At 41.8% G+C, this 19,246-nt stretch overlaps 1 protein-coding gene across 3 annotated transcripts in view; it reads left to right on the top strand.

Moving 5' to 3' along the window:
• The first annotated feature begins 3,131 nt into the window (after window positions 1-3,131).
• LOC149456841 (cytosolic carboxypeptidase 6-like) overlaps window positions 3,132-19,246 on the top strand; it is a 2,243,892-nt gene continuing 2,227,777 nt past the window's right edge. The window contains exon 1 of one of the 3 annotated variants that reach the window (XM_089684448.1): window positions 3,132-3,337. In XM_089684448.1, coding sequence (XP_089540574.1) covers window positions 3,295-3,337 — 43 coding nt within the window. In that variant the 5' untranslated portion in view covers window positions 3,132-3,294. The remainder of the gene's footprint in view (window positions 3,338-19,246) is intronic. The other 2 variants (XM_089684447.1, XM_089684446.1) reach the window with 2 other exon arrangements.

Below are 19,246 nucleotides of genomic sequence, written 5' to 3'. Positions count from 1 at the left end.
AAGGTAGTTTATTTAGCACAATCGGTCAATTACAGCTTGCCGTTGGCTGGAAACTGTACGTTTATGTCACTGGAATGCACTAATCACCCAAAAAATATTACCGCCAGCCGGCGTGTAAATGGATTTAACTCTTTGAACGTACAATAGTGGTTGTGAAGCAGAAAGTCAGTTTATTGTACACAATCGGTCAATTGCAGCTTGCCGTTGGCTGGAAACTGTACGTTTATGTCACTGGAATGCACTAATCACCCAAAAAATATTACCGCCAGCCGGCGTGTAAATGGATTTAACTCTTTGAACGTACAATAGTGGTTGTGAAGCAGAAAGTCAGTTTATTGTACACAATCGGTCAATTGCAGCTTGCCGTTGGCTGGAAACTGTACGTTTCTGTCACTGGAATGCACTAATCACCCAAAAAATATTACCGCCACCCGGCGTGTAAATGGATCTAACTCTTTGAACGTACAATAGTGGTTGTGAAGCAGAAAGTCAGTTTATTTAGCACAATCGGTCAATTGCAGCTTGCCTTTGGCTGGAAACTGTACGTTTATGTCACTGGAATGCACTAATCACCCAAAAAATATTACCGCCACCCGGCGTGTAAATGGATCTAACTCTTTGAACGTACAATAGTGGTTGTGAAGCAGAAAGTCAGTTTATTGTACACAATCGGTCAATTGCAGCTTGCCGTTGGCTGGAAACTGTACGTTTGTGTCACTGGAATGCACTAATCACCCAAAAAATATTACCGCCAGCCGGCGTGTAAATGGATTTAACTCTTTGAACGTACAATAGTGGTTGTGAAGCAGAAAGTCAGTTTATTTAGCACAATCGGTCAATTGCAGCTTGCCGTTGGCTGGAAACTGTACGTTTATGTCACTGGAATGCACTAATCACCCAAAAAATATTACCGCCACCCGGCGTGTAAATGGATTTAACTCTTTGAACGTAGAATAGTGGTTGTGAAGCAGAAAGTCAGTTTATTGTACACAATCGGTCAATTGCAGCTTGCCGTTGGCTGGAAACTGTACGTTTGTGTCACTGGAATGCACTAATCACCCAAAAAATATTACCGCCACCCGGCGTGTAAATGGATTTAACTCTTTGAACGTACAATAGTGGTTGTGAAGCAGAAAGTCAGTTTATTTTGCACAATCGGCAAACTGCAGCACCAACTGTGCACGACAGCCACCAAAAAAAAAAAGGGTGTATGTCACTTTAAATTTTCGATTCTTTGATAGCTGTGGCCCTAAGTAACGATTCTGTGTCCCTGAGTAACGATTCTGTGTCCCTGAGTAACGATTCTGTGTCCCTGAGTAACGATTCTGTGGCCCTAAAGTCTCTGTGGCCCTAACTCTGTCCCTTAATACACACAGGTCTGTCTCTCTTGAATGACCGGAGGCTAATGGAGAATTCTAAGATGGCCGCGATTTATAGCTCCACCATTACACAGTGCTGGCTGGCTGCTGATTGGCTAATGCGATCACATGTCATGAATGCATTATGGGTCAGCGCGCCTTGTCTGCGCGCCTTCCCAGAGATCCCCGCCCCATCTTCTCTGTCCATTTTCTCCGTCGCCACACATGTCGCCGCCATTTTTGGGAAAATTTGATTCGTGCATCCGAAGTTTGCTAATCTTCGGATTCGTCGCGAATAGAATTTTTCCAAATCTTCGGAACGAATTCCACTTCGTCATGTTCAATTCGCTCATCTCTAATTACAGTCTATGAGAGTTAAATCGCACAGAAGTGATGTAAAAGTAACGCACAAACTATTTTTCAAATCGCTCTCCTTCAAATTACACCTATGAAAACAGTGCCATAGAAATACATTAGATGCGACTTCTGGTGTGATTTGTAAATGGCATGTTACAGCAGTGTGAACAAGGGCTCATGCGACGCTACTTGAGTGGTAGAGAGCGTAAAGTCGCGTTACATGAACAGAACTGTCATACTCTCCTATTAGGTAAAGAAGAAAAAACTTAAAATGCATAAAAAATGCAAAACACTGTAAAACGCACCAAAAGATACATTAACCACAACCCGCATTTAGGCTAGCTTCACATCTATGCATTTTGCGTTTGATCCGTTTTCTGCAGTGCTTTTCATGGTGCATTTTGTGTTTTTGCACTTGCGTTTTTGATGTGTTTTGCATTATTCTTCCAACTTGATGCTGGGCAGATTAAAAAATACAAAACAAATAAAAAAAACGAACTACATGCATTTCTGCAGCATCTCTATTGAACCAAAAATGCAACGTTTTGCATTTATCCCTAGGTTCATATCTGTGCGGGTGGTGCCGCTGCGTATCCGCATGAAAATCTGTGCAGCTGCACCACCCGCACAGAGAAATGCAGACCCGTGGACATGTGCCATTAAATCTAATGGCACGCCGCCCGCACTGGAAAACGCAACCATACAGGGAACAGAGGTTCCTGTGCGGGCTGTGTTTTCCAAAGAAGTGCAGGGACTTCTTCCCTGCGTGTCCCAGGGCACGGGAGTCCATTCAAATGAATGGGCTCTTGTGCCCGTGCAAAACACGGCCCGCACCGCCGCATAGATGTGAACCTGGGGTTAAAGAGCTCCTGACCCTTTTCAAAAAATGCACCGGGTGAAAAAACACAGATGTGTGTCCCATAGGAAATCATGTTATATGGACTGTACTGCGTTACTGCAAAACACACCGCAAAACGCTTTGGTGTGTACCTAGCAGTAGCAGGGGCAGACTGACAACTCATGGGGCCCCCGGGCAATAGGGGATCATGGGGCCCCTGTGTCCTTACCCAAACTCAAAAAAGCCTATGAAAAAGGTACCAATGGAGGTCTATTATGTAGAGCAGGGTGATAGGCCAGCTATTGAGACTGCGCAATGACAAAGAGCAGCGTGGCATGAGCTTACAGTGACACTACTGCTCAGCGGCGGACTGACCATTTGGCATCTCATGGGGCCCCCTACTGACCCCGGGCCCTCGGGCAGTGCCCGAGTTTCCAAATGGTCAGTCCGCCGCTGAGCAGTAGTGTCACTGTAAGCTCATGCCACGCTGTTCTTTGTCATTGCGCAGTCTCAATAGCTGGCCTATCACCCTGCTCTACATAATACACCTCTATTGGGGAGCCTATCTCACACCCGCCGTGTGCTGACCACCCCTGCACACAAAGACGCGCTTCCAGCACCATGGACAGTGCCCGGCACGCCCATACCGTGACGTCAGGCCCCGGGAACGGGAAGTGATAGCCCCGCGACGTCACCGGTTGCCATGGCAGCAGCAGAACAGCGTCTCTGGGCAGTGTGTGGATGACAACAAACATGGCGGAGAGCAGCGGGAACCCGGAGACGGGTCTGTTTTTGTTCTTGTTTATGTGACGTATGTGGGAGGGGAGGGGGCTGGGGAGGACCCATGGGACTGGCAGCGCCTGACCTGACCATTGTTCATGGTGCCTTTCAATGGGGGTCACTGAGGTGGTTCGTGTTTAGATTTCACCTGTTCTTGGCAGCAGCCTCTTTGCTCTATGTATTCCTTTGTATAGATATAGGTGTGTGCTTGTAAATAGCAATCTATAAATAGCAATCTATCTATATATCTGCATAATATATCTGTAGTGTGTGTGTGTGTATATACTGTGTGTGTATATAAAATATATATATATATATATACATATACAATCTCTATCACTATTTAAAGGCACACACCTATATCTATATAGCTACATACATACACATATATATATATATATAGTAATATAATTGTATATAGTTACATAGTCTGGTTGCAAAAAAGACCAGTTCAACCATAAATAAACTGTTCTAATCCTACACCCACAGTTTATCCAGAGGAAGGCAAAAAACCCAGCAAAGCATGATCCACTTTGCTCCTGCAGGGAAAAAAATTCCTTCCTGATCCCCCGAGAGGCAATCGGATATTCCCTGGATCAACTTTATCTATAAATGTTAGTATCCAGTTATATTATGCTTATCTAGGAAACAATCCAGGACTTTTTTAAAGCAATCCACTGAGCTGGCCAGAACTAACTCTTGAGGGAGTCTATTCCACATTTTCACAGCTCTTACTGTGAAGAAACCTTTCCGTGTGTGGAGATTAAATTTCTGTTCCTCCAGACGTAAAGAGTGCCCCCTTGTCCTCTGTGATGACCTCAGGGTGAATAGCTCTACACCGAGTTCACTATATGAACCACTGATGTATTATACATGGTGATCATATCCCCCCTTATGTATTATACATGGAGATCATATCCCCCCTTAATGTATTATACATGGAGATCATATCCCCCCTTAATGTATTATACATGGAGATCATATCCCCCCTTTATGTATTATACATGGTGATCATATCCTCCTTATGTATTATACATGGAGATCATATCCCCCCTTATGTATTATACATGGAGATCATATCCCCCCTTATGTATTATACATGGAGATCATATCCCCCCTTAATGTATTATACATGGTGATCATATCCCCCTTATGTATTATACATGGAGATCATATCCCCCCTTTATGTATTATACATGGTGATCATATCCTCCTTATGTATTATACATGGAGATCATATCCCCCCTTATGTATTATACATGGAGATCATATCCCCCCTTATGTATTATACATGGTGATCATATCCCCCCTTTATGTATTATACATGGAGATCATATCCCCCCTTATGTATTATACATGGAGATCATATCCCCCCTTATGTATTATACATGGAGATCATATCCCCCCTTTATGTATTATACATGGAGATCATATCCCCCTTATATACAAATGGTATGCAGCGCTATATAGTATATCAACCATCAATGTAAAGATGGATAAGACAGTAAATCCTCAATCATAATATGAATAGTTCCATATAAATGAAGATATAAATGTACAAATGTGCTGAATAGATAGAAATCCAATTGGGCTTGTGGACGGATCTGGTAAATGATTGCGCTTACCACAAAGACATACAAACAGGGCGTTGTATGTATACAGATGGACATCCGGGCCTGATCAGCAAATAGGACAGCATCCAGTCACCATATGAGACTTCCAGGAATGGTGGAACCTCCCCAAGATCGTCTCCGGTTTTGCCAGCAGGTCCAACGTAGTCCTCTCCAAATAATGTTTCTCTGGATCGCTCCACCTTGATAGGGCTCGTAAATAACGAGCCAGAGCAAAAAATGGCAATGATAGTGAAGTATGTCTTTATTGGGTAAATAGCAGCAACACATGTAAGGAACTCACAAATTGGAGAACACAGCCCAGGTCAAACGAAGAGGTTCCCTGGTGATCAGTGGCTCCCTGGTAATCAAATGGCGTCTGTTGTGTGGATCCCCTAACATGTTTCGAGCCACGCTCGTTGTCAAAGGGGTGATCCCCCTTATGTATTATACATGGAGATAATATCCCCCTTATGTATTATACATGGAGATCATATCCCCCTTATGTATTATACATGAAGATCATATCCCCCTTATGTATTATACATGGAGATCATATCCCCCCTTATGTATTATACATGGAGATCATATCCCCCCTTATGTATTATACATGGAGATCATATCCCCCCTTATGTATTATACATGGAGATCATATCCCCCCCTTATGTATTATACATGGAGATCATATCCCCCCCTTATGTATTATACATGGAGATCATATCCCCCCTTATGTATTATACATGGAGATCATATCCCCCTTATGTATTATACATGGTGATCATATCCCCCCTTATGTATTATACATGGAGATCATATCCCACCTTATGTATTATACATGGAGATCATATCCCCCTTATGTATTATACATGGTGATCATATCCCCCCCTTATGTATTATACATGGAGATCATATCCCACCTTATGTATTATACATGGAGATCATATCCCCCTTATGTATTATACATGGAGATCATATCCCCCTTATGTATTATACATGGTGATCATATCCCCCCCTTATGTATTATACATGGAGATCATATCCCACCTTATGTATTATACATGGAGATCATATCCCCCCTTATGTATTATACATGGAGATCATATCCCCCTTATGTATTATACATGGAGATCATATCCCCCCCTTATGTATTATACATGGTGATCATATCCCCCCCTTATGTATTATACATGGAGATCATATCCCCCCTTATGTATTATACATGGAGATCATATCCCCCCTTATGTATTATACATGGAGATCATATCCCCCCCCTTATGTATTATACATGGAGATCATATCTCCCCTTATGTATTATACATGGTGATCATATCCCCCCTTATGTATTATACATGGTGATCATATCCCCCCTTATGTATTATACATTGTGATCATATCCCCCCCTTATGTATTATACATGGAGATCATATCTTCCCTTAAGCTCCTCTTCTCAAGAGAGATTAAATTCAGTTCCTCTAATCCCCCCTCATAGCTGAGCTCCTCCATGCCTCGTATCGGTTTGGTTGCCCTTCTTTGTACTTTTTCTAGTTCCCCAATGTTCTTTTTGTGAATTGGTGCCCAAAATATATATAGTAACCTCTTTCTGACAGTGTAATGCATATATGCAGTGCCAAGAAACATGGACTTTATCGCCCAGCCGTCGCACAAATGCGTCCTCGGCGGCATGGTGTTATGTGTGCTCAGGCATGTGCTCCCAGCACAATAACTGAGCTGCCATTGGCGGGTTTCGGAATTGGCTTTTTATCATGCGATTGCTGTGAGAGCCAGTCACATGATACAGAAGCCCACTCAGGCTCGGTACACATCATACAGATGCGACTGACTGCAGGCACACTTCAATGTGTTTTCTGCAAATATGTTATATGTAGGACAGTCCATTGATTTTGATGAACACACGAAAAGCATTAAAAGAAGTCCCTGGCTCTTTTCCAAAAAATGTGCCGTACTAAACGTTTGGCATGTACATTTGCAGACGCTTGGGATAACATTAATAAGACGTGTGTGCTATAGGGAAGAGAGTTTTTGTGCATGTCAGGAAAACACACGTTCCCGAAACACATAGAGGTGAACCTAGCCTTAAAGAGGTCTACTTATAAATGTTTTCACACAAGATTTCCACAATTTGTACCCAGGATGGACAGTCCTGGATTCAGTTGGAAAAGTGTGTCACTCCTTGGTGACAGTTGTCTAAATGTTTCATGAAAACATTTATAAAATGTATAAACAAACCCTAAAGTGTATATACGAGGTGTGATAATTTAATCCCCAGAATGGACTGTAAAACAATGTTTGCTTACCTATATATTAGCTGCTGTTGTCACCTTCAAAGTAGTCCCCTTGTGAAGCAATGCCCTTTTCTAGACAACTGTGCCACTGCTGGAAACATTCCTGGAATTTGTGTTCCAGAACACTGCGCAGTATCTTTGTTGCAATGCACTGGATGTCTAGAATGTCATCAAAGGCATTTTTAAAATTCAGAAACAGTTAAAAGCCACAGGGTGTTAAGTCAGGGGGGTAAGGTGGTTGGTCAAGATTTTGGGCCAGGAACTCGCAAACACTTAACAATCATGTGCAGGAGCATTGTCATGGTGGAGAATCCATTTGTCAGGCCAGAGTTCCGGTCTTTTTTTCCAGATTCCTGTAACCTTTTCATTTTCCACATTTGCATCCATCCTCTGCATTTTCCGGCTGCCTACTTCTTGCATTTTCCTGCCCCTACTTGAACCATCTAGTCCATTCAAAAACACTTGATTTCTTCATGGCATGTTCACCATAAGCCTGTTGTAAGAGCTAAAGTTTCACACACATTTTTGCCAATATTCGCTCAAAAAATGATGTTAATCTGCTGCTTCAGATTTCTGTAACTCATTTTTCACCAACAGAGCAATGTACACACATGTTATTTCTTGAACTACTCCATAAAGACTGAGTCAACTGGGATGCGACCCAGGAGAGTGCAAGTTAGAACATGTGAGATTGGCTGTGTGACTCACCATGGGCATTCCAGAAATTAAATTGTCACACTTTCTGTGTGCGTGTGTATGTATGCATGTATTTGTGTGTGTGTGTGTGTGTGTGTGTGTGTATGTGTGTATATATATATATATATATATATATATATACAGTGGGGATCGAAAGTTTGGGCACCCCAGCTAAAAATTTGTATTAATGTGCATAAAGAAGCCAAGGAAAGATGGAAAAATCTCCAAGAGGCATCAAATTACAGATTAGACATTCTTATAATATGTCAACAAAAGTTAGATTTTATTTCCATCATTTACACTTTCAAAATAACAGAAAAAAAAAAATGGCGTCTGCAAACGTTTGGGCACCCTGCAGAGTTAATATCTTGTACTGCCCCCTTTGGCAAGTATCACAGCTTGTAAACGCTTTTTGTAGCCAGCCAAGAGTCTTTCAATTCTTGTTTGAGGTATCTTTGCCCATTCTTCCTTACAAAAGTCTTCCAGTTCTTTGAGATTTCTGGGCTGTCTGTCACGCACTGCTCTTTTAAGGTCTATCCATAGATTTTCAATTATGTTGAGGTCAGGAGATTGTGAAGGCCATGGCAAAACCTTCAGTTTACGCCTCTTGATGTAATCTCCCGTGGATTTCAAGGTGTGTTTAGGATCATTATCCATTTGTAGAAGCCATCCTCTCTTTAACTTCAGCTTTTTCACAGATGGCATCAAGTTACCATCCAAAATTTGCTGAAATTTTATTGAATCCATTCAAAAAAAAATTGAAACTATCAGCATTCTCAATTATTCAACAAATGTATGCATGGTGGAGAGTGACAATAAACGACAACGTTGTGAACCATGGTGAGCAGTATTTACAACAAATCTGCTGGTGGACAATGACTGACCTCAGCTTTGTTGGGTCCATAAAAGAGTTTAAGGCAGGTCATACATTTGACTTTTTTTTTTTTGTTCAGTCAGCAGGCTGAACAAAAAAAAATGTGCTGATTCTCCCATCCACAGGTTCGAGGTAGATGTGGGAATAACTCCTGTGGCACTATTATGTTCTGTAAGATCATACCGCGCAAGTCCCTAATCAACTAATGTCACAAAGCTGGAAAGTATATAAGAGGATATCGTCTCTTAAAAAGCTAATTCATATGGATACTGCACTAGGTGAACCCTTATACCTATATGAGCACTATGAAGACCTTCACACCTTACACCATCCATTGTGGAACTTTCTTATCATATTTATGGACTATGGTTTATGTTTAGATGGACTTTTTGTTATTGTTGTACTTGTTTTGACACTGTTTTGCTAACCTTTATGTATATTTGAGGTGAACACAATTTGCATAGTGAGATTTGACCTATCCTCAACCTCGATCACTCTTCAGAGGTGTGCGGGTTTTCATAGGGCTAATGTATGAAATTTCAGGTTAATTTGACCATGTATCATGGTTTTTCATACGTATGTATGATTATTGTACTCAGTTCATTCATTTGGTTTTTTTTTTCTTAAACTTTGATCGCCCTTCAGAGGGGTAAAGGAATATGCAGGTACGTATTTAATTACCATATTTTTCTCATTTTCATTTCTTAATTGCTTTTCAGAGGTGTAAAGGTCTTCATAGTGCTCATATAGGTATAAGGGTTCACCTAGCGCAGTATTCATTTGAATTCACTATTATGTTCTGCCTGCAAGGAGCCGGCAGAATACAATGATCAGTGTTGCCGGTTATAGCTGATGGCACTGATCATTCAGGAAAAACCCAACAGGCTGGTTGATCAATAGATTGACTTGTGTACAAACAGCTAGCCCATGCATGGATCGGCCAAATTTTGATCCATGTATGGCCAGCTTAAGTCAGGAGGAGAAGGTGTTTTAAAGCTGTTAGGGATGGAGTTACACATGGGTAGAGAAAAAAAATCCCACAACTTTGGGATGGCCACCCAAGTTTAGAGACCAGCAGGTTGCAGGCGAGGGGGAAGGAACACCTAGTGATTGGTTGCTTGTCCAATTCCAGCCCTCCACACATTGGGTGAAGGCACAGAGTAAAAATTGAGGAAAGTTGTAGTATGTGTTGACTACATATAGGCAGACCCAGTGAGAATGTACATATTTGATGTCAGTGGTTATCTTGGGAGCAGGAATCCATGCAACTCTATAATTCCCTCCAGAATATGTATTTTCTCCAGTGGAGGATGAAGGGTTGTCTCGTTATCATCCATACATTAGGATAGACTTGGTGTACTGTATGTAGCATGAGGTGGATAGGTTTAGCTTTGTATGGTGTGGGCTCCCCCCCCAAGGAATCAGTGAGTGATTATAAAGGCTGAAGGTATAGATGAATCAGAGTGACTTGCGAGCCACAGGTGTGATAATTACTAGCGGATCGCAAACATGAAACACATAACTACAACTGTGTTGGAAATATCTACAAATATATGTTGTGCTCCTAAATACTTCTCAATAAATAATAATTAAATTATTACCATTAAATTAATTCAAATTTTGATACAAATAACTAATAAAAGTGTATAAATATTTAAATAGATAATTTCAACTAATCAATCTCCTCCAAATAAATATCAAAATAATTCCACATGAAATACTCCTCTAAAAAAATATTTTACCAAGTGCTCATAAATCATCTATTAGTGACATGATGTACTTACTAATACCCTCAATTTCATTTATATTCATAATACCCTCATTTAATATAATAAAAATAGTAAACCAACTAATAACCCTCAACTAAAACGCATATAGATGATCCCCCATAAATAAAAATAACCAAATGCTCATAAATAACTAGTAGTGATTAGTATGAATCCAAATATCATCAAAACAATAGTCCCATTGAATAAACAATTGTTTATTTATAGTGACTTGGTGCTTGTTGTTCTTCAATTTGTGACTTTTGTGAATCCTTCAAGTAGTGAAGATGTGCGCTCACCTCCTTTGATGCCTGCAATTAGGCTATACACGCTTTCGGTTCACTTTCCCTGGAACCTGCTGGACATATACTTTTGCTGGTAAAATTGGGAGATCCTTCCTTTAGGAGTAATGGATGTATCCTCTGGTGGCTGATTATCCCCTCAGGGATTGCACACTCCTTTTGTTATCCCAGACCTCCTAATTATCCTCTCCTTGTGTTACTCCGCATGCAGGAAGAAATAGAGGACATAGTGCTTTACCTTTTAAAACTTTTTATTCCCACCATCCAAGTATTAAACTCACATTAGACAGGTTTAAATAACGCAATATCCCATTGGAAATCCTCTGCTGGCCTCTGAGTCATACATCTGCCGTCTATCGTGTTGTGCAGCTCCTCTCCGAGTGATGACGTAGCCCCTCCCCTACGTGTTACGCCTCCAATCACGTGGCTTCATCAGGGTTTTTTACCTTCATGCATTCTTTGCATCGAGGTAAAAATCTTCTGTACAACAAGCACCACCCCCTTATACTTACCTGAGCTGATCTCAATCCAGCGTTGTGCATGAGAGAAGTGTCTCTCTCCTCTTTCTTCCCCCCGCAGAGCAGATTGATAGCAGCAGGAACCATTGGCTCCCGCTGCTGATCCTATGATGGGGGGAACGGGGCTGTGTCCCGCTGTCTTTGTCTGTGGTTGCAGGCAGTGGGGCTTGGGAGCAAACCCGCACGAGTGCCCCCCAAAGGAAGTGGCTTCTCTATCTGTGCTTGTGCAATTGCCAATTTCCCATGGTTGAATGCTCCCTCATTTGGTTGGTACACTCAGGTTTATCCTGAAGGCATTAGTTGTAGGTCTACCTTTGTGGTGGTGGTAGACATGGAAGCAGGATTCACTGGGCCAGAAATCTATCCAGTCATCCACAGTCCATTTTTATGTTGCTTTATTTGAGAGCTGTCAGGATTCTGATCCAAACCCAGCACTTCTGTTGTGTCTGACAGTGGCTCTTCTTACAGTGCCACCTGAGACATTAGAGGTCCTGGGTTCGTACCCAGATCCTGACCGTGCTGGTTCAGATCCAGATCTCGACAGTTCTTATATAAACACACAGTGCACTGCTTATGTTCTTTAGCTTGCAGTCAATGTGTATGTCATTTTACTGTGGATAGCAGAGATACAATTAAGAATTAACAGTATGCATCTTGATGTTCTTTGTAGTAGTCTACAATTATATAGCGATTTTAGCTGTTGTATTATGGGGTGGCAATCAGCTGTTATGCCATAAATCAGATACCGGATGCTTTCCGTGTTCATCTATTAAGGGCAGGTTAACAGATGCTTTAATAAGGTGTTTTTGTCTATTTACTGTACGTCTTTGAGATTTGCTGGATATGAAAACACCTATGGCTGTAAGGTCTTGGCAGCACTTCAACCCCTCATTGCAATCTGTTCTTTTGTAAAACACGTATAGTAGTACAGTTGCTGTTGCTTGGCCCTGTGTATGTAATTCTCTGTAAGATAGCTATATATAAATCCATGGCTGTAAAAGAGAATATAATTCTCTTTCCGGTGACCTGTGAGTACAAAGAGTGCCAAAAAACAACAGACTTACTGGCTAGATCGGGAAGAAAATATTCCTGCGCCAATGCAAAATAAGTAAATCAATCTTCTAAATTGCTGCTGTGCAAAAATGTGAAAACACAAATCGTGATATTTATAAATTAAACAGCGCAAAATAGACCTACATACAAATATTAGTAAATCACAAAACATAAATGTCCCATGTTCATTAGTGCATATCTTTATCAAAAATCTTCAAGAAAAAACACCACCGGACCACTTGTGATGAAGACTGAGGTTTCCAAATACTTTTAGGATCAAAGAAAACTTCCACCTCTCACCCGTGCACACCAACATCAAATGCACTCACCAGATTTTGGGGAATGAAAAGCCTTTAAGGATTTTGGGTAATCCTAAACCCACTTTTCATCAGCTCTATGGAAGCCTGCCCCACCAGGTTAAAATCTTCTTTCAGGTCCTCACCATAGCTTCCTAATTTGCTCCAATTTTATCAGCTTGTAAAGGGCACATTTATTAAGCCAATACCAGCCTCATGATAAGAACCAGCTCACAGCCACATATTCCAGGATTCTCACACCAATGTAGCCAGATGGAACAGCAGAGAACCAGCGTAAATCCCACAAAATGGCCGCTGGAACGCACCGTTCGGCGTGCGTTCCACTCACCGGAAGTGACGTCAGACGTATGGCGTATGGACCGGAAATGCGTCCGGTCGCATTTCCGGTTTGTTTTGTGATTTACTAATATTTGTATGTAGGTCTATTTTGCGCTGTTTAATTTATAAATATTACTGGCTAGATCACCAGGTGAAAATGAAGGGAAGAAAGTCTAAAAAGAAAACAAATGCAGACAGTGCATCTAAGAATTGGTAATATATATAATAAATATTTGCACCTGGGTATAATACTGTTTTAACTGCAGTTTGTCCAGACCAAGGGTGCTTTACACGTTACATTGCACTGGTGTACATTTGGCTCATTGGGTATTACTTTAATGCCTACGATGTCAGCTGCAGTGTTACTGTTCATGCAAAGCCTTTTGATGTGCACTATTATCATGGTTGTTTGCCCTCAAAGCTGATTATCATGGAGGCTTAACATCCCAACTAAGGTGTCCTTTTATGACACAGAGAATAGCTGCGATTCAGAGGATCGCAGCTATTCTCTGGTCATTCACAGGTTATGACACTCAGGTGAACATGTTCAGCCCTTCACTGGAGATCTGTGTTCTCCCTCCAGATTCTCCAGCCCAGAGCTGGAGAATCGGAGGGACCGCAAACTAAGCAGAGATAATTTATCGCTGTTTAGTAAACTGATCTTTTACTATAATCTCGCAAGATTATAGTAAAATCAGCCGTTTTCCAGCGTTTGTAGACCGTTCTCCCTTCGTTTGGAGAACTGATCTACATTGGGGCGGCACAGTGGCTTAGTGGTTAGCACATCTGCCTTGCAGTAAAATGGGTCATGGGTTCGATTCCCAACCATGGCACCTCCTGCATGGAGTTTGCATGATCTCCCTGTGCTTGCGTGGGTTTCCTCCGGGTACTCCGGTTTCCTCCCACACTCCAAAAGACATGCTGGTAGGTGAATTGATTCCTGTTCAAATTGTCCCTAGTATGTGTATGTATGAATGTGAGTTAGGGACCTTAGATTGTACACCCCTTGAGGGTTAGGGACTGATGTGAATGTACAATATATATATATATGTAAAGCGCTGTGTAAATTGACGGCGCTATATAAGTACCTGAAATAAATAAATAAATATGCTTCATAAACGGCATTCACAGGAGAACTGTGTTCTACGAGAATGCCGGAGAACTGAGCAGCGATCTATTACTGCTGGTTCATAAACGGACACCTACAGTTGTGTCCAAAATTATTCAACCCCCACTGAAATTGAGTGTTTTGGCCAGTTTGACATTGCTTTTGATCATTCAGTCATCTTGCTTACATTTACATTAAAGAGGCACTTGTAGGTCAGACAAATATAACATAACAGTTATAATGAAATAACCACAAATGTCTTTTCTGTGCTCACAGCATTATCAGTTTTATTCAACCCCCAAGTGACATTCAATCTTAGTACTTAGTACAGCATCCTTTTACAGTTATAACAGCTTTTAAACGTGAAGCATAGCTTGACACAAGTGTCTTGCAGCGATCTACGGGTATCTTCGCCCATTCTTCATGGGCAAAGGCCTCCAGTTCAGTCACATTCTTAGGCTTGCGCACTGCAACTGCTTTCTTTAAGTCCCACCAGAGGTTCTCAATCGGATTTAAGTCTGGTGACTGCGATGGCCACTCCAAAATGTTCCAGCCTTTCCTCTGCAACCATGCTCTAGTGGACTTGGAGGTATGCTTGGGATCATTGTCCTGTTGAAAGGTCCAACGTCTCCCAAGCCTCAGGTGTGTGACGGACTGCATCACGTTTCCATCCAATATCTCCTGGTACTGAAGAGAATTCATGGTACCTTGCACACGCTGAAGCTTCCCTGTACCTGCAGAAGCAAAACAGCCCCAAAGCATGATTGACCCTCCACCATGCTTCACAGTAGGCAAGGTGTTCTTTTCATCATAGGCCTTGTTCTTCCTCCTCCAAACATAGCGTTGATCCATGGGCCCAAACAGTTCTAATTTTGTTTCATCAGTCCACAGAACACTATCCCACAACTTTTGTGGTTTGTCCACATGGCTTTTGGCATACTGCAGTCGACTCTTCTTATTCTTTGGAGACAGCAAGGGGGTACGCCTGGGAGTTCTGGCACGGAGGCCTTCATTACGCAGTGTGCGTCTTATTGTCTGGGCTGAAACTTCTGTACCCACATCTGACAAATCTTTTCTCAGTTCCTCAGCAGTCACACGGGGACTTCTCTCCACTCTACGCTTCAGGTAGCGCACAGCAGTCGAAGTCAGCATCTTCTTTCTGCCACGACCAGGTAGCGTTTCAACAGTGCCCTTTGCCTTGAATTTGCGAATGATGCTTCCTAAGGTGTCTCTTGGTATGTTTAACATCTTTGCAATCTTCTTATAGCCATTGCCCTTCCTGTGAAGAGAAATCACCTCTTCTCTTGTCTTCCTGGACCATTCTCTTGCCTTCACCATGTTTGTAACCACACCAGTAAATGTCTAGAAGGAGCTGAGTATCACAGTCATTTTAAAGCTGCCTAATTGGTGCTTATTATGCTTGATTGCTGCTCGGTGACATCCACAGGTGTTTTCAATACCTGATGGAAAGCACCTGTATGAACCTCTGTTCTTCAGAGTGGTAGTCTTTAAGGGGTTGAATAATTGTGGCAATGAAGAAACCACATAAGAACCATTTACTACTGTATTACATAAACAATTGATGTCATTTTAGTTGCATTTGGGTAGTTACAACGTCCTTGTAGGATTTGATTCTGAATACAATTCCAAATGTACACTATAGTCCCTAAACCCCTTTACAGCATTGGGGGTTGAATAATTTTGGACACAACTGTATGTGGCTGACAGCATGGTCCTTTGATGACCAGACCAATGTCTACAGCCAGCCTTGACTTGAACTAGTGGAACAGCTCCTATGACTGAACTAGATGGTGCATAATTAAGGGGGGAGGGAACTGAGGTTCCTCCTGCCTCATTGTGATGGTGATATGAATGCTTTAACCCAGCTAATTACACAGACACGGTGTTAATTATCTCACTTGTGCATGAAAATTTCTATGCAAGAGACCAATGACGTATGGTTGTTAGTGTCATACTGTTTAATATTATTATGTATTGTTACCATGCTACAGCTGTCAGGGTTATCTGTGTCCATGTCATGTTAATAAATACCCAAAGTCGTGACTGCAGTTTTTTCCCCCACATTTAAATTGGGAGCCCTACTACAAACTGCTATTTACCAGTAATAATTATTGTTACAATGAAACATTTCAGTGTCAGAAACTTGCCACACAGTACTAATTATTACTAATAGATTATTGTTATTGTAATTAGCCACTTTCATTGTTGGGAAGACCACCAAATCATTTATATTGCTAATCATATACTATTATTTATTAATTAGTGCCCTTTATAACAACTTGTGCATACAGCTCTACTTTGGTTTAAAACAAGTAGAAACTGATGTAGCTTCTTGTGGGTTGTATATAGAAGCAAGTAGATCATTAACAGATTTAGTGGGTCATATCAATATAGAGGACGTGGACACAGGTAGCTTTGTGTAAGAAAGGGGGCAAAGGACTAATCACCAGTGTGATGATGAAACTCGTAGATCTAACTGCTGCGTCAAGATTGTGACGTATTATACACTCAGCCTTTCCCTGACAATAAACTAAGTACCAGCACACTTATGCAGGCCATACATGGGACGAATTCCGAACAAATTTTCTGTAGAAAATTGGAAATTGTGTGCGTGTTGTAATCCGATGGTGCCATCATTTGATTTTGAAATTTGACCAACCAAACCTTTCATTTCACCTCCTGTTGCTACAGAAAAGAATTTTAGTGGCCAAGAATTTTCTTTTCTTTCCAGGTCACAGCTCTCGCTTCATTTCTTTTTTCCTTTATATTTCTCGCACGATTCTCCCATCATTGATTCAAAATTCATTCATTTTTCAAAAAAGTTCCAACATTCACTCAGATTCGATGGTCACATGAAAATCGGCTGTTTCTATGACCCACTAATGGTTCAAAATTCAAACGAAAATTCTTAGAAAAGATTTTTGAAAATAAATTCTTTTGGAATTTGACCTGTGGCTTCAGTCACACAGGACCGATTCCGTTGAGATCCGTATTGGGTGTCTTGGCTGATCCCCTGCTGATCGGAGCAGAGCGGGGGGAGGACACATCCATGTGCGCTCAATATCTGCAGAGAGGACATGGACAGAGACTGCTCTGTTCTATGGGTGGCCGGGAGTAAAATGACTCTTCTGTCCATTTACAGTTGCAAGAAAAAGTATGTGAACCCCTTTGGATTACGTGGAGTTTTGCATGAATTGTGCATAAAATGTGCTCTGAACTTCATCTAAGTCACAACAATAGAAGAACACAGTCTGCTGAACATAATACTACACAAACATTAGATGTTGCCATGGTTTAATTGCACATAACATGTAAACATTCACAGTGCAGGGAGGAAAAAGTATGTGAGGCCCTAGCTTAATGACTTCTCCCAGAGCTAATTGGAGCCAGGAGTGAGCCAACCTTGACTCCAATCAGAGTGATGATATTGGATGTGTTGCTGACAGCTGTCCTGCCCTTAAAAAAACACACACCTGTTTTGGGTTTACTGGTTTCAAGAAGCACTGTCTGATGTGAACCATGCCTCGCAGAAAAGAGCTCTCAGAAGACCTACGATCAAGAATTGTTGACTTGCATGAAGCTGGAAAGGGTTACAAAAGTATCTCCAAAAGCCTTGATGTTCATGTGTCCACGGTAAGACAGACTGTCTACAAATGGAGAAAGTTTAGCACTGTTGCTACTCTCCCTAGGCGTGGTCGTCCTGTAAAAATGACTGCAAGAGCACAGCGCAGAATGCTGCATGAGGTAAAGAAGAATCCCAGAGTGTCAGCTAAAGACCTACAGAAATCTCTGGCACATGCTAACATTTTTGTTGACACATCTACAATAAGGAAAACATTAAACAAGAATGGAGTACATGGGAGGACACCACGGAGGAAGCCATTGCTGTCCAAAAAGAATATTGCAGCACGTTTGAAGTTTGCAAAAGAGCACCTGGATGTTCCACAGCACTACTGGCAAAATATACTGTGGACAGATGAAACCAAGATTGAGTTGTTTGGGAAGAACACACAACACTATGTGTGGAGAAAAAAAGGCACAGCACACCAACATCAAAACCTCATCCCCACTGTAAAACACGGCGAAGGGAGCATCATGGTTTGGGGCTGCTTTGCTGCCTCAGGGCCTGGACAGATTGTTGTCATTGATGGGAAAATGAATTCCAGAGTTTATCAAGACATTTTGCAGGAAAACGTACGACCATCTGTCCGCCAACTGAAGCTCCGCAGAGGATGGGTGATGCAACAGGACAATGACCCAAAGCATACAAGTAATTCAACAAAACAATGGCTGCAACAGCACAGAATATGCCTTCTGGAGTGGCCCAGTCAGAGTCCTGACCTCAACCCGATTGAAATGCTGTGGCATGACCTTAAGAGAGCGATTCACACCAGACATCCCAAGAATATTGCTACACTGAAACAGTTTTGTGAAGAGGAGTGGTCCAAAATTACTCCAGATCGTTGTGCAGGTCTGATCTGCAACTACAGGAAACGTTTGGTTGAGGTTATTGCTGCCAAAGGAGGGTCAACCAGTTATTAAGTCCAAAGGTTGACATACTTTTTCCTCCCTGCACTGTGAATGTTTACATGTTATGTGCAATTAAACCATGGCAACATGTAATGTTGTGTAGTATTATGTTCAGCAGACTGTGTTCTTCTATTGTTGTGACTTAGATGACGTTCAGAGCACATTTTATGCCCAATTCATGCAAAACTCTACATAATCCTGAGGGGTTCACATACTTTTTCTTGCAACTGTACATGTGGATACCTCCATCTGAACAGAAGAGAACATCGTTTTTTGTAGCATGCCTGGTCGGACCCAGGGGCGAGCTGACCATTCGAGCACTTGGGTACTGCCCGAGGGCACGGGGTCAGTAGGGGCCCCATGGAATGCCCCTGGTACCTTTTTTTTTATATAGGCTTTTTTGAGTGTGGGCAAGGACACAGGGGCCCCATGATCCCCTATTGCCCAGGGGCCCCATGAGTTGTCAGTCCGCCCCTGGTCAGACCCATAGGGATGAA

Source organism: Staurois parvus, unplaced genomic scaffold, assembly GCF_062004578.1.
Source record: "Staurois parvus isolate SC_StPar_1 unplaced genomic scaffold, SC_StPar_1.0 ptg000347l, whole genome shotgun sequence".
NCBI classification, from domain to species: Eukaryota; Metazoa; Chordata; class Amphibia; order Anura; family Ranidae; genus Staurois; species Staurois parvus.
The sequence above is the reverse complement of the archived record's forward strand: the minus strand, read 5'-3'. Positions and strand labels throughout refer to the sequence as shown.